The 23005-nt window shown below is 42.4% G+C and overlaps 1 protein-coding gene across 4 annotated transcripts in view; it reads left to right on the plus strand.

Annotated features, from left to right (window-relative positions):
* Nucleotides 1-23005, plus strand: part of LOC111834025 (protein sidekick-1-like) — a 369045-nt gene that overhangs the window by 157438 nt on the left and 188602 nt on the right. For 3 of the 4 annotated variants that reach the window (XM_072704864.1, XM_072704865.1, XM_072704866.1), the window contains exon 2: nucleotides 22512-22671. In XM_072704864.1, the coding sequence (XP_072560965.1) occupies nucleotides 22512-22671 (160 nt within the window). Of the gene's footprint in view, nucleotides 1-13204; nucleotides 13773-22511; nucleotides 22672-23005 lie in introns of those variants that run through there. The other variant, XM_072704867.1, reaches the window with a different exon arrangement.

Below are 23005 nucleotides of genomic sequence, written 5' to 3' on the forward strand. Positions count from 1 at the left end.
CATAAAACACTAAACAAATGATTCTGACATGCGTTTATCAAAGTAGGAAATCCAGACTTTTAATCCCTTAAATTACTGCTGTTGAAATACGAAATGGTGGCGGGTCCGGATTGAATTCCCTCTGGGTCCGGATCCGGACCGGAGTCCGGACTTTGAGAAGTGCTGCTCTATTGGGTTGAGATCTGGTGACTGTGGGGGCCATTTTAGTACAGTGAACTCATTGTCATGTTCAAGAAACCAATTTGAAATGATTCGAGCTTTGTGACATGGTGCATTATCCTGCTGGAAGTAGCCATCAGAGGATGGGTACATGGTGGTCATAAAGGGATGGACATGGTCAGAAACAATGCTCAGGTAGGCCGTGGCATTTAAACGATGCCCAATTGGCACTAAGGGGCCTAAAGTGTGCCAAGAAAACATCCCCCACACCATTACACCACCACCACCAGCCTGCACAGTGGTAACAAGGCATGATGGATCCATGTTCTCATTCTGTTTACGCCAAATTCTGTTGTAGCCCATCCGCCTCAAGGTTGTGCGTGTTGTGGCTTCACAAATGCTTTGCTGCATACCTCGGTTGTAACGAGTGGTTATTTCAGTCAAAGTTGCTCTTCTATCAGCTTGAATCAGTCGGCCCATTCTCCTCTGACCTCTAGCATCAACAAGGCATTTTCGCCCACAGGACTGCCGCATACTGGATGTTTTTCCCTTTGCACACCATTCTTTGTAAACCCTAGAAATGGTTGTGCGTGAAAATCCCAGTCACTGAGCAGATTGTGAAATACTCAGACCGGCCCGTCTGGCACCAACAACCATGCCACGCTCAAAATTGCTTAAATCACCTTTCTTTCCCATTCTGACATTCAGTTTGGAGTTCAGGAGTTTGTCTTGACCAGGACCACACACAACATTGGTTGATTAGATAATTGCATTAATGAGAAATTGAACAGGTGTTCCTAATAATCATTTAGGTGAGTGTATATTTTAAAAAGTATTTTACCTGATTGATATTTACAGTACATTCCCGTTATCATTTAAGGTGTTTTACAGTATTTTTTACTGCATTTTTAAAAATTGTACAGTCAAACAATGTATTAAATACAGAAATATTTTGTATTTACATTTACAGTTCTTTTTCTATATTTGACACGGTATTTTACCTGATTGTTTTTTACGGTATTATTCCATTGCCATTTAAGGTATTTTTACCGTATTTTTTATGTGCATTTTTTAGTGTACAAGCAGGAAGAAGCTACAATACAGAACACCTAAACATTTCATAATGATGCCAGTTTTTATATTTATAACAATGCTCTTTTTTCTTTTTTATCAGACATCTAATTTTTTAGGTTTTATTCACCTGACATGTTTCGACGTTCGCTGTCGTATTCCTCAGAGTGTTACCGGATGTTTTCGACAGCGAACGTCGAAACATGTCACGTGAATAAAACCTAAAAAATTAGATGTCTGATAAAAAAGAAAAAAGAGCATTGTTATAATTACTTTAAAGACATAATGAATATAATTGAAAGAGTTTTTATATTTGTACAACAAAATGAGATGTAGCTTAACTGGTGACGGATTCACTTAGCATTTAATGTTTTGATTACAGTAATAGTACACACTGTGTTATATAGCATGAGACAGTTTGTGGAGACCTGAGTGACTTTTCATCTGAAGTTTGCAATATCATTGGAAAAAAACTTTAAATTTTTGCAATTTCAGATTGTTAAGTCTGGCAGTTCTTTACTTCTCTAATGTCACTGCTAGGGCCAACACACAGGTGCTGCCTGAGATACATGATTTCAGTTCTTAAAATGGTCCATGCTGTCATGAAGTCTTGTAGCACACATACATCGTAACAGGCTTCGCAGCAGATGATTAAAAGGGCGAAACCCAGAGCCAGAGAACTGCAAATGTTTATGGTAGATGTGACCACTGTCCTGCCGTTGGCCAGATCCTCCATAAATAACTGCAGCAGCTTCATCTTAGCAGCGGCTGTTAAATCAAACACCAGCTCTGTGTCCTCCAGTGCTAATAGGATGTCTCCCTCAGGAATTTTGTAATCCTATTAATGAAATGCCTTTAAAATGAGTTCTCCTCATTCTTACACTGTACTGCTTCTGACTTTTTGCCAGTTTCAGCCTTTTTTTATTCATAGTCGGGCTGGAATTATAACTCTGCCACTTCTTGTAAATTAGGTGTGGGGTTAGTTATTCTCACCAATTGGTGTGCTTCATATTAAACCATTGATAAGTTAATAATTACTCTCACCCTTGTAACTCCCACTTTACTTCAGGTGGAGAGAACAGCATCCTCTCAGTTTAGCCGTGAGCCTTCTTATAGAGCAGGGTTATTCAAATCACGGTCTTCGAGGTCCGAGCACTGCTGGTTTTCCAGCCTTCCTTTACCTGTCAGTCAGGTGTGAAGCTTCTGACCAATCAGAATCAGTAATTATTAAACTAACTACCTGGGAGAACTGAAAACAAGGCCTTGATTTGGAATCGAGGTCCAGATTTGAAGAACCCTGTTATAGAGTGAAGATCTCCCTACAGCAGTAGTCACTTTCCTTGTTTCAGACATCAGTACACAGTAATTTAATAGTTTTTCCCAACACCCAACCAAAGTTTGTTCTCATAGTCCTTTGGGCCTATTGGTTCAGTGTGGGTCACCGTTGTCATTTGTCCACCCTGGGCACCAATCAGAATGGCTTAAAGGCTCTTTACCCCAAATGTTGGCAGGCAACTTAAGGAATTATGAGCAAGAACTACTCGTACTAGGCAACCGTGCCCGAGCACATTTGACCACCACAAAGTCCAGTTCGTTTGACACTACTTCAACAGGTGGGCCAGGGCATGGTTCAGTTGGACTCGGGCATGGTACACATAGTGTGACCACTAACCATTCCCAAGCACGTAACACAGACATGACAGCAATGATGTGACTGGTACTCGCATGCGCACATGTACACTATACATGAACTGGAATGGATTGGGTAGCGACAAAGAAGGTTTTCATTCCTCATCACTCCAGTGCAAACACTCAAACTCCAAAGCCTAACCCACCCTCAGTTACACACCTTTCGTGACCCAACATCTCCTTCTGGTTCTTCATTTTGCATTTTCCCTTGGTTCTTACACTGTAATAATCCCATCTTTCTCCATTCTTTCACCACTCCCCTCACACTACCTCAGTCTCTGTACAACATTTATGCTAGCTGTGTAATCACAAGAAGCATTAATGCTTGCTGTTAATTAATAAACGGTACTTCATTTAAATCATTCAGTTTTTATTTATTGCCAGTGGTGCACAGGTGAAACATATGTTGTCAGTGAGGATATCTGTCTTTACTGTAGAGCTGAAGAATTCCTTCAGGACAGACACCGTCCCACAGATGGCATGCCAGTTTCTCACAGTGTGAACTTTTTGCCAGCTTCTGGAAAGCATTTTGTTTCCACATAAACCGAGCAGAGACTGCATAGGGAATTCAAGCTGTCGGGCGGATTACGTTATATTGCCACTTCATACATGCTTTTTAGCATGAGTGCAGGTCGTGTTTGAAGGAGCTGTGAGGTGTATGAGTGACAGCGATGAACTCTTAGGTCAAGAAAGTGCCTTCTTCTTTCGTCAGAGAGAGATAGGCAGCCTTTCCTCCCAGGCCGTTTGGAACGTCGGTTATATCTTCAAGGCTGAAAACGCTTGACAGATGGATTTAAATAATGAATTTTAAAAAATGAGTTGTCAGCTGTGTCAGGTATATGAAACACATAAGGCTGTAACAATGGCCGCATTCAAAGCAGAGAGGAAAGGTGAAGGCCACCTTGAGCCAGGACATCTGAGACCCGGGGAATTACTTTACTCTCTTTGGGGGCAAGAGAGTGTGAATGACCAGGAAAGTATCACTTCCCTCCCCAGTATGTTTTGGATCATACATACTTTTTGCCATGTACAGTAGGCTGTATTGCTTTGTAATATGTACAGAGTGTATAGATCACCTGTATGTTTAGTTGAAGTGACATTTTTCCTTCAGGTGCAGTAACACTCTAAGAGATATGGCACCGTAATGGTCCTGCCACTCAGAATGCCAAATCAGCAGTTAGCGGAGGCTGTTGCACCTGAGCCAGGGGTCACATGCCAGGCATGGCTGGGGACACCAATTGTGTGACTATGCAGAAGATACGAGCACAAGCTCCCTGGAGATATCTTTCACACAGTGATAGGACTGGTTTTTGGAGTTTGGTAGAAGAAAATAGTTCCTACATTAAACTGCTCACTACAAAGTCTGTGGATTATCTTGAGTAACCAGGTCATGACCTCCGGCAAGAGACATTGCTGTTGAATTGTTTTAAACATCGTAAAAAGAATGCTATCCATTCCCATTATATCTGAGAGAAGACATTTCTGCAGCCAATATCTCCAAAACTAGGCAACTCCCAGCAGAACAGCCTAGATGGATAGATAGCACTAATGTTTACAGGCACCTGTAAACAGCCTTTACAGCCTTTACATACTCTTTTATAATGTGTGCGCTGTCAATCAAAACATGTAATGATTCATTGATTGGTTTAATTGTTTGAGTGATTATTTCCTTAGTTCTGAAAATCAGACATCATTTCACTGGGATAGAATACAGCTCAGGTGTTTGTTACAGCCTACACTTTGGTGGAAATAAAGGGTTAATACGTGTGATGAGCTGTTAACATTGTGGTGCTCACTGTGCAGCGCTCACTTGACCAATGTCTTGCTGACACTTTTGTGATAATGGGGGATTGGGGGGCTGAAAAACCCTGAGTCGGCAGAAGATGGTATTCAGATGGTATTTAGTTCACTCATTATCATGTTTAATGTTGAGTTACAAGGTACAGATGTCAGGGTCAGCCCCTGTTGTCTCTGTCTTTTGTGTCCCTTCCCCATTTGGCCAGCAGGCGTCGCTGGCCATCCTGTCCCTCCTGTCAGTCTTTGTGGTTTCCCCTGCTCCCTGTCAGGGGAAATCCCTTTGTCCTGTATTTGAATCCCACCTCCTCTGTTTTTGTATTTTGTTCCCTAGTGTTTCATTTATATGAGTTTTTTGGTTTTATTCTTTGTGTCCGTGCTTGTGTTTCAACCTGTCTGTTATTCCCCTAGTGTAGATTCTGTTTCCTTGTTTCTGTCAGCGTCTTAGTCTTCCCCTCCCAGTCCCTGAGTTAATTAGTTCCACCTGTTGCCTGTTCTTGTGCCTGCCCTTGTGTGTTTTCCTGATTGCTCGTTGTCCTGCACCCTCCCCAATTGGTTAATTGTCTTTGTCTCACTCCTGCTGTCTCGTTACCCAGTTCAGTTTTCATATTTAAGTTCCTGCCTGACTTTAGTTCCCCAGTGGTTATTTGTTGTTGTTTTGCTGTTTGCTGTATGTATGAAGTTTGGATGTTCTGTTATTTGTAACCTGCCTACCCACCCACCCTTTGTTGCCCTGACTTGATTGGAAATTAGTCTTTGCTTATCCTTTTTTGTTCTGACCCATCGAGGTCTTTTTTTGTTTGTAGTGTTTTCTGTTTTGTCCAATAAACCCCTTCTGTTCCTGTGAGCCGCATGTGGGTCGTCCACATTTCTTTTCAGCCTGCATCATGCCTTGCCACCACCCACACTATCATTGTAGTCACAGGTTTTTATTAAATTGAATTTGCCCTTGGGGGGGACTGAAGAAATGGTCCCCACAATTCAAAATAACAGGTTTTTCTAACATTGTGACACTGTGGGGACCAAATGTCAGTGTGATTGCTTGTCATTTAGAACTGCGTAAACATTGTGCGTGGTTTCAGTGGTGCCACAACTAATTGCTTGCTATGGCTAATCACTGGAAGTTTCTCAAACAATGGATGTTAGAAAGAGACCAGGCGGGGCTGAAAATTACTGCTTGAACAGAGTGCTATTTGTTATTTATTTTCTTCTTGAAAATGTGAATTGTGGCATCATTTATCAAATTTCACCCAGAACAAAGACCAAATGGGGTGGTCTTGGGCATAAAACTCCCAGGCTGAAAATTAGTCCCACTTCGTGCCTGCCTGTGTCCTATTATGATCATGATCAACGAAATAACAGGCACCGTGTTATTTATCATCAATTACCAATTATATCATTAAGCCTAAGCCTAATATACACACATACTGAAGGTTCTCAGTTTCCTCAAGTGTCACATATTTTAAACATTCTTTCCCACTTCGTTGGAAAATATAAACAGGATGTTTTGCATCATTATGAAGTTGTGTAATTTTAACCATAGTTACACAAGAACCCTTTTGTATATAAAACATATATGTATAAATAAATATGATATCCCAGCAGTAGATGGCTTGTAATGCTCTTTGCAGAAGAAATAACGTTTGGCTGTCACGAACTGAATTTCAAAAGTGGTATAAATAACAAAAAAATAAAAGAATAGTGTTGTTATTCACAGTTAAAACAAAGGCTGTTATGTTTTGATGAAATCAAGGCCTTTGGCTGCTTCCTTCATCCCTTAAGTGTTTAAAAGCTCCCTATTGACAAACAGAAATCAAACTGAAAAATTGCACAGCATTGAGATGAAACATGACATTCAGGAAGCGCTTAGCACCAAGGACACCCCTGCCCTCCCCTTACCTCTCCCCAGCACTTGACCAAGCGAGTCGTTGCCAAATCTGCTTTTATGTCTCTTTGCTGACAGGCTGATAGTTAAGGGTTCTTAATTGCATCCATTAAAATCACAAATACGCTTTGAGAAGCTGTGTGTAATTAAGGCTTTCTCAGTCATCTTCAGCAGCGCTGTTTCCGAAGATGGCCTAACCAGACGGGCTGGGGGGCACGCTAGCTTGAGTTCCCTATGTCCTGTAACAGTACAGACATGCTATATGATCTTTGACCCCTTTGGTTTTCAAAAACACACACTTCCTCCCCTTAGACTCATTATGTATATTTACATGCTATTGTGATTCAGCATTTATTTTTTTACATTCTTCATTCTACAGTTTTGCATTGTACATTTCACAAACAAATATCCATAGATTACAGTCTTATGAATGATTTAATAATTAATGTATTGTGGTCATAATGGTTGTCATTCATCAGAGGGTTCTGTTCTATGTGACATTAGATAGTATGTGATAATTAGGCCTTCAGAGCTTTTACTTAACTGGAAACAGTTTAGCAAGCTGTATTGAGAAGGTAATGTCCTTCCAAACATCTCTGAAGTGACTCATTCATTTATACCAGCTCAATGTCACTCCCAATTGTAGCTTTTAAATTAGCAGACTCTGATAACATCTTTTGGTCATCATGAGCAAAGGGAGTGTCTGTCCATGGAACAGAGGATGTGGCTCAAAAGCCACTTGACAAACACCTCTCCCTCTGACAACCTTCACTCGCACCACGTAGCCCCCGCCCCTAATCCTGAAAGACCACACACATCCCCTCCACATTGTTTAAGGGCCCTGTGGATCCAGGGGGGCACCAATAACTCAAGCTCCACCTGATCAGCACAGCCCAGTTTTTTAGTCTAAGTGGAGCCTGATTGCAAGGGGATAAATAGCCAAAAGGTTCAAAAATTAAAGGGGTTATTTCTAGGCAGGGTAATTAATACTATTACTATTAATTTCACCTGAAAATTAATCTGTTTGATTTGCTTAGGCTGCAGGATTTGAGTGTAAACATTGCATTAACCTGATATATACATTGTGGTATCAATTTCAATTGCAGTATTACCATTTAAGCAATTTAGTTGTGTTTATGACACAGACAATATCGTCCTTATGCATAGCAGTTAACCAAGCACATCTGTGCAGAAAGTAGTTTGATGTGCTTTTTCCTCTTTGGTTGCTAATGGACTGCGACGGATTGACACCCCATCTTGGGTTATTTCCTGCCTTTTACCCATAACTTCTGGGATAGGCTTCCTGCTACTGCAACCCTGTATAGCACAAGCAAGCATACAACACGGATGGATGGATGGTTGCTAAAGGCTACTTTGAAAAATGCCATGCAGAATGTTATTTTTGATCAACACCTATTTCTCTCAGATCTGAAGATTCCAGTCATGTGACAGAATGTTAGTAATATGTTGTCACTTTCAATTCCATGTAGTTGTTGTCTGTGTGATGTTAATGGCTTTCCAGGTCCTCTGAATGGAAGTGCAATGGACGAGCTGTTGGTCATATGACACACAGAAGTACAGGGCGGGGCTCTTGTTCCTTGCAACACTGCCAATTCTGACCACATGGACATGTTTCCAGATGAATCATCTCAGTGTGCCTAACCTTTCAAGTCAGGTCTGTAATTGAGAATCCTACTGTAATTCCCCTAAAAAACAATGCTTCAATTGTTTCGGCCGTTGATTGTTCCTCCAACATAGTAAAGCAGTCTTCTGCCATGCTGGACAAAAGAGGCTTACACTGTATGGAATGATTGGCGTCTTACTTGCGGTTGGTATTTAGGAGTCTGTTTGGAGACTATGAGAATACGTTATGCATCAGAAGACATTTTATTTTCTGTCCAGTAATGGGGTGCTATACATTTTTCACAGAAGGGCACATTGCTGTTCATCAGTATCCTTTGTCATTAAAGTAATCCTTCATAATTTATCTACGTAATAATGTTTTTTTTTAGCTAGCATTAGCATTAGCGGTATTTAGAATGGATTTGTTCATTAGTTTGTTTACATTCTGACCCCATGATCCTGCATCCGCATTCATAATAGCAGCCCCCCATCCCCCCACCATTGTCATTGCGTGGCAGAGTACGATTCCCAGTGGCTTTATTGCAGGTAATGCTGTTACTGGAGGGGAGAGCCAAGGCCTGAAATTCCTGGCTGGCAACAAGTCAAAGACTGCTGGTAGCATTTCTAAAATTCTGTTTACAGTGGCCTTCACTCACTGCAATCATCTTGGCACCAAAGGGGCATGAAGTGACAAAAATATGAAATTACTGTAAGTGAACATCCATCCATCATCTAGCCACGTATTCTTATAAGTAACCGTATTTATTTAATTGAAGGATAACTCCAGTCAGTGGATTTGAATATCCATGACCATGATGCTCTGCTGCAGTGAAAGTGGACAGCCGGGTTGAGTGGTCTCCAGGGCATGGGACTGATGTGTGAGTGTGCCCCACAGCACGACAGGAAGAACTTGCCTTATAATAAACAGATGCCAGGGAAGGCATCCCCAGGTAAAGCTGAGACCTGCCATGCCAGCAGCGTAAAGGACATACGGAAACTGCCGGCAGGATCCCCTGTAGGAGATCTGACTCCTTGTCAGCCATGTGGCATCAGTAGGAGCTTGCGCCTCAGCTCACCTGACACCTGCTAAGTACCTTGATGTTCTGCACATCAGTAATGTTCCTGCAGTCCCAGAGCTGCTGGAGGAAAAGATTTTCTTTTTAGTATGGAGATTTAAGCACGTTACCAGGGTGCTTTCTGTTCACTGATATGTGCAGCATGACATCTATGGAAATGCAGCAACCGGCTAACCTAATAGTATGGACGTTTTATATTCACATCAGTGTCAAAGCATGAAGTAGCAAAACTGACTATTTCAAGGTTGAACTAAAATCTTTAACAATGTCCTGTCAGGAAAAGATTAAGCTAACAAATTTGTAAAATGTGTTAGATGTGAAAATCTCATTGTCCTGTCTGATGAGACATTTGCACAAATATTGTATATTCTTAGCTACAGCTACTTCTGGAGGAGTGAGTGGAAAGTGCAGTCACAATCTGTAGGAGCTGTTATTGCTAACTAAAGTTAATCATTATTTATACAGCATGTTTTTTCTGTCAAACATTACCAAGGGAAAGATGCTCAACTAGTCATGCACGTACAGTATTAGCAGGGTCAGAAAGAAACACATATGTTTTTAGCTGTAAATGACCTGATCTGGAAACGCTTACTGTAGGACACTTGACATTGCTAAATGAAAATGGCTGCCTTCTCAAATATTCTCTTTATCCATCTGAAGCATCCTCTGTATCTGCTTCAAACATCCTCTGTATCCTTTTTGGAGCCCATCCTGCACATTTTAGGATCAAATTGGAGGTGTCTTACAGGATTTTGTCAATGTAGGGTAGGATGAATTTCATGTACGTCTGGATATAGATTCACAGAAAGCCAGATTGGGTTTGTATCAGGCATACATTCAAGTAGAGGTTTAGACAGCAGCTATAAGTTGCTGAAGATTGTAAGGGGTAAAGGAGATTTTCTCAGTGTTCACAGTGTCCAATAAGTGGCCCAGCTGTTTCCCATCCCTGCCATGCTCCAAACCAGCCGTTTTCCATCCCAGTCATGCTCCAAACCAGCCATTTCTCATCCCAGTCATGCTCCAACCAGCCATTTCCCATCCCAGTCATGCTTCAAACCAGCCATTTCCCATCCCAGTCATGCTCCAAACCAGCCATTTCCCATCCCAGTCATTTTCCAACCAGCCATTTCCCATCCCAGTCATGCTTCAAACCAGCCATTTCCCATCCCAGTCATGCTCCAAACTAGCCATTTCCCATCCCAGTCATGCTCCAAACCAGCCATTTCCCATCCCAGTCATGCTCCAACCAGCCATTTCCCATCCCAGTCATGCTTCAAACCAGCCATTTCCCATCCCAGTCATGCTCCAAACCAGCCATTTCCCATCCCAGTCATTTTCCAACCAGCCATTTCCCATCCCAGTCATGCTTCAAACCAGCCATTTCCCATCCCAGTCATGCTCCAAACTAGCCATTTCCCATCCCAGTCATGCTCCAAACCAGCCATTTCCCATCCCAGTCATGCTTCAAACCAGCCATTTCCCATCCCAGTCATGCTTCAAACCAGCCATTTCCCATCCCAGTCATGCTCCAAACCAGCCATTTCCTGTCCCAGTCATGCTCCAAACCAGCCATTTCCCATCCCAGTCATGCTCCAAACCAGCCATTTCCCATCCCAGTCATGCTTCAAACCAGTCGTTTCCCATCCCAGTCATGCTTCAAACCAGCCATTTCCCATCCCAGTCATGCTTCAAACCAGTCGTTTCCCATTCCAGCCATGCTCCAAACCAGCTGTTTCCCATCCCTGCTTTTGCTTGCCAGTCATAATGTTTGGTTTTGAAAAGCTGGAGTGTCTCTAAAATGTGCAGCCCGTGGGAGACTGTAAAGGAGTGGCATGTGGCAGGCGGATGGATGGGTGACCTGTGGCGATCAGCAGTATGCTAAGATCATGAATCTGAGAATGGGGCACGTCTTCTGCATCACAAAACCCTGCTCTGATAGCAGTACAAGTCTGAACCCTTTAATCTTTGTGTGCAAGCTGTTTACTGCTTACCTTTGTGTTACTAAACCCAGTGAGTATCAGCTCTGGTGTTTGGCATGCCTTGTGACCCACAGTCAGCACAACCATGAAAAAAGTTATTAAGTCATGTGGCACAACGTTTCTGAGGATTTGTTCAAAAGCAGTGGTAAGGCTCCAGAGATAGATGAGATTCACCCTGAGATCCTGAAAGCTCTTGATGTTGTTGTACTGTCTTTGCTGACATGCCTATTCAACATTGCTTGGAGGTTGGGGGCAATGCCTTTGGATTGGCAGACAGGGATGGTGGTCCCAGTCTTTAAGAAAGGGGACTGGAGGATGTGTTCCACCTTCAGGGGGATCACACTCCTCAGCCTCCCTGGGAAGGGTACTGGGGAAGAGGGTCTGTCTGTTGGTAGCAACTTTGTAGCAATGCTGATTCTATCCTGTTCACAAACACTGGATCAGCTCTTCGCCCACACAAGAATATTGGAGAGTTCATCAGAGTTTGCCCAACCAGTCTCCATGTGTTTTACGGACTTAGAAAAGGCATAAGACTGTGTCCCTCGGGGGACCTGTGGGGGATGCTTTGTGGGTATGGGGTAGGAGGGGCCTTTAGTACAAGCCTTTAGGTCCCTGTATAATTGGAGTGAGAGTTTGGTTCACATTGCCAACAAAAAATTTTGGATCAAGGAACAAGATTTGTTCCTTGTGGATGTTGGACTACACCAGGGCTGCCCTTTGTCACCAGTTCTGTTCATAAACTTTATGGACAGAACTTCAAGGCACAGCCAAGGGGTAGAGGGAGTCCGGTTCAGTGCCCTCAGGAACATGTCTTTGCTTTTTGTAGATGATGTGGTCCTGTTGCCTTTATTGGGCTGTGACCCACAGCATGCACTGGGATGGTTTGCGGCTGAATGTGAAGTGGCAGGGATGAGGATCAGCACCTTCAAATCTGAGGTCATGGTTTTCAACCAGAAAAGGGTGGATTGCCCCGTCCATGTTCGGGCTGAGTTAAGTATCTAAGGATCTTGTGCATGAGTGAGGGAAGAAGGGAGCAGGAGATCGACAGGCAGATCAGTGCATCATCAGCAGTTAGTTAGCTGTCTCGAATTCCTCCTGGAAGCCCCCATGGGGAGGTGTTTCAGGTGTGTCCAACTGGGAGGAGACCCCAGGGTACACCCAGGACATGCAGGAGAGATTATATCTCTCAGCTGGCTTGGGAACGCCTTGGTATTCCCCCAGAGGAGCTGGAGGAGGTGGCTAGTGAGAGGTAGGTCTGAGCATATCTGCTTGGACTGCTTCTTCCGTAACCCTACCCCAGAGAAGAGGAAGAAGGGGGATGGATGGGTGGATGGATGGATGGATGGATGGATGGAAGTTCAGTAATACAAGTCCTGATCTAACCTGATTGATGAGTTCAGAAGTTTGAATGATATTTCTTTGGAAAGAGCAGTTATGCAATTATGCCTTCAAGGTTGGGTTACCACTGATTAAAGCAAGGTGAGGAGAAATGTTATGTGTAAACAGAAAGGGGGGCTAGTGAAGGATGCCACTAACTGGATTTTAAAGGTCTGAGCAGCATTGTTTGAAAGAATAGTTTTTACTTTAATTAACAGTGTAATGGTCAATTTGAAGGTTAGTTATTAAACTTTGAACTGGAATTTAGGGGTAATTTCTCAATAACTGTGATGGCATGTCAGTGTCACAGTATTGGAATTCGATTCTTATTGCATACCCATGCTGGATTATTGCTACCAAGATTGAGATCAAAGATCTGAATTTAAGGGTTAGGAAACACAACGAGGTGATTGTCTGAGCTGGGATCAATGAAAAACTAGAACAGATTTCATCTTGCAGATCAGTAATTGGCTAATTCCAGCCAGAAGAAGTGGGCTATTGATCTTCGGTGCTATATGTTTCTTCATTTGCACAACTACTGAGTTGGGGGTGGGAGGTTTGTTAAAGTTGTCTTTGAGGGAATGCGTAGAGCAGAATGGGGTATCAGGCAGGGCCGTGCACAGACCTTTTTGGGCTGCTGGGATTGCTGTACTGTTCGGGAGTGGTGTAGTCGCTGTGTGCACTTGTGTTGTGCGCCTGTTGAAGCGGTTGATTTGAATTATCTGTAAAGTATATTTGAGTGTTTGTGTGCCAGCACGGTTACGAGGGTGGTTGTTGTTTCATTTTTAACTTTTATTTTTACGTGTGTAATTGTCTGTCCTTGTTAATTGACAGCGTGAGTGTTACCGACAGCTGCGGGCGCGAGCGGCGTTTCTGTCTGCGTCCTTCGCATCAAACACCCGCGGGTAATATTATCGAACATCGGTAACATTAACTTTAAAAGGACAGTTGCTCCGGAGCTTTGCTCGGTCGCCGGTCGGGGCCGGGAGGACATTTTCCACTTTTTTTCCCGCTCCGGCAGTAGCCTGCTTTGAGAGGGTTTTTTGTGGTTTTTTGGCCTCCCTAGAGCAACTTCGCTTTAGTTTAGCTAAACGTGGTTCAGCAGGAAGTTAATCTCGGGTAAGTAATTGTAAATTTGGTTATTTTAAAAGTTTAATTTAAAGGTTGTTATCGCTGACGCTGCCGGATAATTTATAATAAAGTTCCGATTTAACGCAAGTGTTAATTTAGTGTTTTAGTGTACGCGGCACTTTGTTTTAACTATACGTTAATTAGATCAACTAAAAGTTTAAATATTCTCTATTAATATACTGGGTTGGGAGTAAAGGACGGGGACATAGTGAGTTAGGTAATTATGGGGCCAGCTCAGTGTTGTGTTTGCAAGATGTTTGCCCTTCTGGATGCTTGCGTCCAGTCGGATTTCGTTATGCAAGCGATGTAGGTCAGTTGACTCACTCATGGTCCAGGTTCGTGACCTAGAGGAGCGACTGGCTCTCATCCAACATAACAATGAGTTAAACGAGAGAGTTAATACGCCTTCTAGGGAGACTGTGTGTGTGTACGTCACAAGCGGGGAGGGGGGAGAATGATGAACAGGTAGGTCGAGAGAGCTGGGTGAACGTAGGTCGTAGACGTAGAAAAGGGCGTACACAATGCACAGAGGCGGCATCACCTGAAGTAGCGGTGTTTAACCGCTTTCAGGTGCTTCCAGCTTTAGAGCCGGAAGAGACTGTGGAGGCAGGTGAGCCCTTGGGCACCAAGGAGCCACCTAACCCCAGTAGGAAGGAGGTTGTGGTAGTAGGGGATTCAATTATAAGAGGTGTAGATAGTTATGTGTGCACCCGTGATAGAGGGTCCCGTACGGTGTCTTGCCTGCCTGGTGCCCAGGTAGGGGACCTTCCAGATCGAGTGGACAGGCTTTTGGCCCCAGCCGGGGTGGATCCAGTGGTCGTGGTGCATGTTGGCACCAATGACATGGGAAAGGGCAGAAGGGCTGTTCTGCAAGATAAATTTATAGAAGTCGCGGATAAGCTTAGAAGCAGAACATCCACGGTGGTATTCTCTGGAATACTTCCCGTGCCACGTGCAAGTAAGGCAAAGTTAGCTGAGATAAGGGGATTAAATGCGTGGCTAAAATGGTGGTGTAGGAAAGAGGGGTTCAGGTTTATGGGGCACTGGCAGACCTTCTAGAACAGGTGGGACCTGTTCAAGCCGGACGGGTTACACCTGAACCATAGGGGAACCAGTGTATTGGGGAGGCGTATGTGCAGAATAGTTGAGGAATGTTTAAACTAGGGACTGGGGGGGCAGGGAGGTCAGTTAAGAATTTATGTGGGGAGAGACGGAATGCCCAAATAAATATTAAAAGTAGACACTGTAAAAGGCCTACCATTAGTGGTCTGTATTTGAATGCTAGGAGTATTAGAAACAAAATTACTGACTTAGAGGCTTTAATTTCTTCAGACAATTATGACATTATAGGAATAACTGAAACATGGATGAGTGACAATGATGGTGATGAATATAATATGGATGGTTATACGTTGTTCCGTAGAGACCGGATAGGCAAGAAGGGAGGTGGTGTTGCAGTATACGTAAAAGAAAACCTTCAGGCAAGGGATCTCACTGATAAAAATAAAAATTCAGAAGCTGTATGGATAAAACTTGATGCTAAAGATTCAAATGGCCTAATTGTCGGGGTTTGTTATAGAGCACCTAATGTAGCTGTAGAGGAAAGCAGAATATTATATGATGATATCAGGATTATGAGTAATAAAAATGATGTGGTGGTTATGGGTGATTTTAATTTACCTGGGATACAGTGGGACACAATCTCTGGCTCTTCTGTAAATGAACTTGAGATGGTGGAATTAGTACAGGATTGTTTTTTTACTCAGTTTGTTAATACTCCTACCAGGGGAGAAGCCCTTCTTGATCTGGTTTTCTGTAATAACCAGGATAGGATTGGAAAATTAGAGGTTTTAGACCCATTGTACGGTAGTGATCATAACATGGTTAAATTCGAGGTTAATTTTAGTGTCCGAAGAGCAAAGTCGAAATTAAAAGTATACAATGTTAGGAAGGCTAACTTTAATGGTATGAGACGGAAATTAGAAACTGTAAACTGAACAGAGTTAAATAGCAAAACAGTAGAAGAAGCATGGGAATTTTTCAAAAGCACATTGTTGCAAGTGCAAGAGGACTTCATACCTGTTTCCAGCAAAACTAAATCTAGGAAACGACAACCAAGGTGGTTTACTAAGGAAATTAAGAATAAAGTCAGGAGGAAAAGGGCTCTGTTCCAAAAATGGAAAATAACTAATGATTTCAAAATTAAGCAGGAGTATCTAAGTCTACAGGCAGAGTTAAAAAATGACATTAGGCTATCCAAGAGGGATGTAGAAAGAAAAATTGCATTGGAGGCTAAGCATGACAGTAAAGGTTTCTTCCAATATTTTAACTCCAAGAGAGCACTAAAAGCTGAAATCACTAATTTGCAGGATAGTAAGGGACTTATAATTGATAATGAAATTGATATGGTAAATGAGTTTAATGATTATTTTTCAAGGGTGTTCACAATAGAGAACACAAGTAACTTGCCACCAATTAATACGAATACAGCATCGTCTATGACTAATATATGTATAACTGAGGTTGATGTGATACTAAGCCTAGCTAAACTCAAAATAAATAAATCGCAGGGGCCTGATGGCATCTTACCAATAGTCTTAAAAGAGATGAGGGATATTATTAGCTAACCTTTGACTTTAATATTCCAGAAATCGTTATCTGCGGGTGTGGTACCATCAGATTGGAAGCATGCTAATATAACACCCATATTCAAAAAAGGGGATAGAAGTAATCCAGCAAACTATAGGCCAATCAGTTTAACTAGCATTACTGGAAAAATAATGGAAGCTATAATTCAAGTGAAAATGGTAGATTACCTAGATGCAAATAACATCATAAAGGATAGCCAACATGGATTTAGGAGAGGTAGATCCTGCTTAACGAATCTACTTGAGTTCTTTGAGGAAGCTACAAGTGAAATTGATCACAAAAAGGCCTATGATGTGATTTACTTAGATTTCCAGAAGGCCTTTGATGTTGTCCCCCACAAACGTCTCTTGCTAAAGCTTAAAGCTGCAGGGATTTTAGGAACTGTGGCAACTTGGATCAAAAACTGGCTAACTGACAGGAAGCAGCGAGTAGTTATTAGAGGCACAATGTCACAGTGGGCCTCCGTTCATAGTGGGGTACCGCAGGGTTCAATTTTAGGACCTCTATTGTTCCTAATTTACATTAATGATATTGACACAAATACATACAGTAAACTGGTTAAATTTGCAGACGACACCAAGGTGGGCGGGGTAGCAGATACTAATCTAGCAGCAGAGAGGCTTCAACGGGATCTGGATTTAATTAGCGAATGGGCTGATACATGGCAGATGAAATTTAACACAGATAAATGCAAGGTAATCCATGCAGGGAGCAGAAATATAAAGTACAGATATTTTATGGGTTCCACTGAAATAAAGGTAGCTGATTACGAGAAAGATCTCGGTATGTATGTTGATGCTTCCATGTCCCTCTCTCGCCAGTGTGGGGAAGCAATAAAAAAGGCGAACAGAATGTTGGGTTATATCTCTAGATGTGTGGAGTTTAAGTCAAGGGAGGTGATGTTACACTTATATAATTCCTTGGTAAGACCCCACCTAGAATACTGTGTGCAGGTTTGGTCACCATACCTCAAGAAGGACATTGCTGCCTTGGAAAAGGTGCAACGAAGAGCTACGAGAATGATTCCTGGTCTTAGAGGAATGTCTTATGAGGAGAGGTTAGCGGAACTGAATCTGTTTAGCCTTGAGCAAAGGAGACTAAGGGGGGATATGATTCAGGTCTATAAGATTCTAACAGGTCTGGATGCTGTTCAGCCAAATGACTATGAATCAATATTAGTCTAAATACTAGAACTCGTGGCCATAAGTGGAAATTAGCGGGAGAACATTTTAAAACAAATTTGAGGAAGCACTTCTTTACACAGCGTGTAGTTAGAGTATGGAATAGTCTTCCTGCTAGTGTAGTGGAAGCTAAAACCCTGGGTTCCTTTAAATCAGAGCTAGATAAGATTTTAACAACTCTGAGCTATTAGTTAAGTTCTCCCCAAACGAGCTTGATGGGCCGAATGGCCTCCTCTCGTTTGTAAATTTCTTATGTTCTTATGTGCTGAAACTGAAAAAAGGGCACCCCCCCAACCCCTCCACGAACCCCTCCACCACCAAAAAAATAACACACAATAATTTTCTTATATTATATTTAATTAGTATTGTTTTTCTATGTTTATACATGTGAAGACGAGCGGGGAGTATACAATACTAGATTTTTTAAAAAATCTAGCCAGCAAACACATGCATAATATAATAGCATCGTAAACTTTAACCTACCATGCTGTGTGAGGCTATATAATATGATGAAATGTTAATAAATACATCATGTAATTTACATGCATCAGCACATTCAGCAGATAAAATCAAAATAGAAATTTCTTATAATATATTTTACCTAGCTGACAAGGATCACTCGGTTGCTTTGTGTCAAACTCAAATGCAGTTACACTGCGGGTTTTTGACCAGCGAATGTGTGCAGTTTGTCCATGATGAAAACGACGACATCACATTACGTCAACATCACACCGGTGTGGTGATGCATTATACGAACCTTATTAGACATACTAGTGTTTATTTCATAAAGACAACGTTGCACTTATTCAAACAACAAGATATTTTACCGTTACAAGACGAAGACGTTCATCTGCTTCTGCTCTATGACTCTGTATCTCTGATGTGCTGAAACATAAGTTCGCGGCGCTCAGGGGGCGGAGTTGTGAAGTTTGACTGACAGTTTGAGCGGTTCTAAGAGATGCGCTTTTTAATGCCTTTAATTGGTTAAATATTTGTTAAAAAGACAAACAGACGTAAAGGGTTACCAATAGCATTGATTTATTTAAAAAAAAAAAAAAAAACTTCCCCAAAAAAAAGGGCACTTCCAAGTGTAATTACAAAAAGGGCATGTGCTCTGCACAGGTTGAGCCCTACCTATGCACATGCCTGGTATCAGGTTAAGGAGACAGTGGTGTGCATCATCTGCTGTCATCTGCACACTTTCAATACAGAGCCTTGAGGTGCCACAATGCCAGGAACATGTCTTTGCTTTTTGTAGATGATGTGGTCCTGTTGCCTTTATTGGGCTGTGACCCACAGCATGCACTGGGATGGTTTGCGGCTGAATGTGAAGTGGCAGGGATGAGGATCAGCACCTTCAAATCTGAGGTCATGGTTTTCAACCAGAAAAGGGTGGATTGCCCAGTGCATGCAATACAATATATTGCCAGAAGTATTGGGACACCTTCCTTTATACACACATGAACTTTAATGACATCCCATTCTTAATACATAGGCTTTAATTTGGAATTGGCCCACCTTTTGCAGCTATAACAGCTTCAGCTCTTCTGGGAAAGCTGTCCACAAGGTTTAAGAGTGTGTTTATGGGAATTTTTGACCATTCTTCCAGGAGAAGAGGTCAGGCACTGATGTTGGACGAGAAGACCTGGCTTGCAGTCTCCGCTCTAATTTATCCCCAAGGTGTTCTATTGGGTTGAGGTCAGTGCTCTATGCAGGCCAGTCAAGTTCTTCCACACCAGACTCGCTCATAAATGTCCTTATGGACCTTGCTTTGTCCACAATGTTGGGAGCATGAAATTGTCCAAAATAGCTTTGAATGATGCAGCATTAAGAGTTCCATTCACTTGAACTAAGGAGCCAAGCCCAACCCCTGAAAAACAACCCCACACCATAATCCCCCCTCCACCAAACTTTACACTTGGCACAATGCAGTCAGGCAAGTACTGTTCTCCTGGCAACCGCCAAACCCAGAAGTCCACAGACAGAGAACTGTGATTTGTCACTCCAGAGAACACATATCCACTGCTCTAGAGTCCAGAGGTGGTGTGCGTTACACCACTGCATCTGACGCTTCGCACTGCACTTGGTGATATAAGGCTTGGATGCAGCTACTCGGCCGTGGAAACCCATTCCATGAAGTTCTCTACGCACTGTTCTTGAACTAATCTAAAGGCCACATGAAGTTTGGAGGTCTGTAGCTATTGACTCTGCAGACAGTTAGCATGCGCTGTCCCCGCTCTGTGATTTTACGTGGCCTACCACTTTGTGGCTGAGTTGCTGTTGTTCCCAATTGCTTCCAAATACCAGTAATAGTTGACTGTGGAATATTTAGTAGTGAAGAAATTTCATGAATAGACTTATTGCACAAGTGGCATCTTATTACAGTACCACGTATGAATTCACTGAACTTCTGAGAGCGACCCATTCTTTCGCAAATGTTTGTAGAAGCAGTCTGCATGTCGAGGTGCTTGATTTTATACACCTGTGGCTATGGAAGTGATTGGAACACCTGGATTCAATGATTTGGAGGGGTGTCCCAATACTTTTGGCAATATACAGTAGTCTACATGTCACTGGTATTTTTGTTCATGGATTGAGCATTGAGCACTGCAGTTTAAGGGGCACATTGGATTAAGGGGGGTGTTTAAGTCCCTGAGCACAGGCATCTTAACTTGCCCCATTCTCTTCCAGAAGAATGATACGTGGCCCACTGCCTGTTAGCAGAAGTTTTTGTGAATATGGTCCACTTGTGTATGTCCTCCCAGAGCAAGACAGACACATTCTGTGTTTGCTGGTTTTGGTACCTGAGTGACTGATGTAGCTTCATCCCCAATAGCAAATGAAGGGATTACCGTTATATTCACTGAGCTGAAATGGAATGATTATGGATTCACGTAATAATTTCAAAATCATAAATTTTGGCCCTCTCTCCATCTGATGTCAACAAGATCCAGATAAACATAAACCCCCACCCCAAGTATTTTTAGTCTTGTTGCTGGTTTGTAAAGGAAAGAATCAGCTGTGGATGGAAATGTCTGGACCTCAGAAGTATAGAAAAGATTTATGAGAAAACAGTCCCCCCTACACAGACAAAGGTTACTCTTACATTCACCTAGAGCAGGGGTCACCAACCTTTTTGAAACTGAGAGCTACTTCACGGGTACTGAGCCATACGAAGGGCTACCAGTTTGAAACACCCTCCTAAATTTATCTTAACTTCATGTATAATAAACATGATTTAAATGCTTTTTTTTAGGTATTGTTATTTTGAAATCTATATAAATGCAAATGTGATTTAGGAAGAATAGCAACAGGATAAAATTAAATTTTAGACGCTGCTCACTGGTGAGTTGTGCTATTTTTAGAACAGATCTGCAGGCGACTCATGTGGTCCTTGGGGGCCATGTTGGTGACCCCTGACCTAGAGATTTCTCACAGTCAAGCTGCTCTCAGCAGTAGATATTGTTTGCTCTAATTGTGATGTGTTTTTAAATCTTATTCTCCCAGTGGTCATTCCTAGTGGATCACTGTACGATGCTTTTGTTGTTAGAGTTTATTTGTTTTTGTAGGAGGTTGGCTTGATTTACTGAGTTGAGAGATTTCTCTCAAAGTTTTTAACCCCTTGCTCCCTTTGTGTACTTTAGCAGCACAAGTTCAACCAGATTTGATGCAAAAACAAAAAACACTTTCTGAGCAATCGAAAATGTTGTGATCTGAGTATATGTATGATGCCCTGTATGGCAGGGTTTGCACTGACTGTTGGAAATGAACATCTGTGTTCTGGTTCTGCCTTGTTCAGAAATCATTATAAGGATCATTTGTTAACCTCATGGTGATTACTGGTCCCTACCCTCTGGCTTGTAGGTGTGGTTAAAAATGAAATTCCACTAACACGTTTTAGTCAGTCTAAGTTGTTCTCATCCTGTATGCTGCTGTTTGCTGGTCTTTGACCACCCTGAGGGCCTGTGGAAGGAGGGCAGCCCCTCCTTCAGCTAGGATCTGCATGTCTGCTCCACATGTCCATGATTTAGGCAAAATGTGTCCATTGACCATGGAGGCGCCACGTCATGTTGATCAGTGAGAAGTCCCCTTTCTGTTTTTGCTGATATTGAATAATGTTCAGGACCAGCTGTGAATGTGATATCCCTTGATGCAGCAAGGCTGACGTCATCCTGCTCGTTTAACTCTGCACACATCACCCTTTCATGAATGTAGAAAGAAGAAACTGAATAGAGGAGCTCAGTGTCCATTAGGGGCCCATGAAGAAGTTACTCATGGAGAACTGCTCATTACATAGTGATAATTCAGTGAAGTCTCTCCAGATACCAGTGCTGAAAAGTGAACTGTTAGATTGCAATGCTTCGCATCTCCGCTCAATCCCTGTAAAGTTCAGTAAGCTCACTCCAACTCTGATTAGGTCCAAACCCTTTGTGTAGGGCTCTTTTGTTGAAATTTGGGAACATGATTCTCCAGGAAAAATTGAAATATGAAATTACAGTCGGTGATTTGGAGCATTGGATGAATGTGCAGAAGATTAATTATCTTTCACTCTAACTCAGTGGTCACCAATTGCCAGATTCTACTCCGAATCTCAGCAAAATACAACTGAATCAAGACTATGTGATTGCTCCCCCAGTCCTGGTTGGCAGTTTTTTTTAGATGTAGTGGACCTTTGCTTTGTGTGGCTGATGGAATTTGTCCCGGGATAAAAATAGTTGGGGACCCTCACTCTTAACTTTTTCTTAATGTTAATTACTGCCGTCAGACCTCTACATCTTTTTTTTTCCCAGCCAAGCCCTGACTTGAGATAGCAGGGCTGACAGACCAATCTGTTGATGTAATGAAGTGTTTATCCTCCAGTGGCCTTAGCTGTAGTTTCCCTCTTTGTGTCTCCCAGGTGATGTGGCCCCGTATTTCAAGACGGAGCCCAGCTTTTCTGAGATCCACCTGGAGGGGAACCGCCTGGTGTTGACCTGTCTGGCTGAGGGTAGCTGGCCCCTGGAGTTTAAATGGATGATCAACAACAGTGACATCACTTCCTTTTCCCCCCAATACAAGTAAGTGCCAACTTCCTGGGATGCCATCTCGATGGCACAGCGTCATGTTTCTCGGTTGTCACGGTAATAGGGAAAAATGCTAACATTAGTCAGACTTACAGCATTATGCATGTAAAGTACAGATGAAACAAGTCCTTTGCCCAGACTATTTCAACTGAAATTTATATGATTGAATCGACTGCCCTTTATTGTGTAAGATTTGTGGGGAGTGCAATTACATTGATGGGTGCCAGGGGGGTTAATGCTGCCATAAATCCAAAGTGTCATGCTTGGTGAGATAAACCGAATGACGTTAATTTATAAATAAAACATCACACAGTATTTTCCCTTCTAA

Source organism: Paramormyrops kingsleyae, chromosome 22 (genome assembly GCF_048594095.1).
Source record: "Paramormyrops kingsleyae isolate MSU_618 chromosome 22, PKINGS_0.4, whole genome shotgun sequence".
NCBI classification, from domain to species: Eukaryota; Metazoa; Chordata; class Actinopteri; order Osteoglossiformes; family Mormyridae; genus Paramormyrops; species Paramormyrops kingsleyae.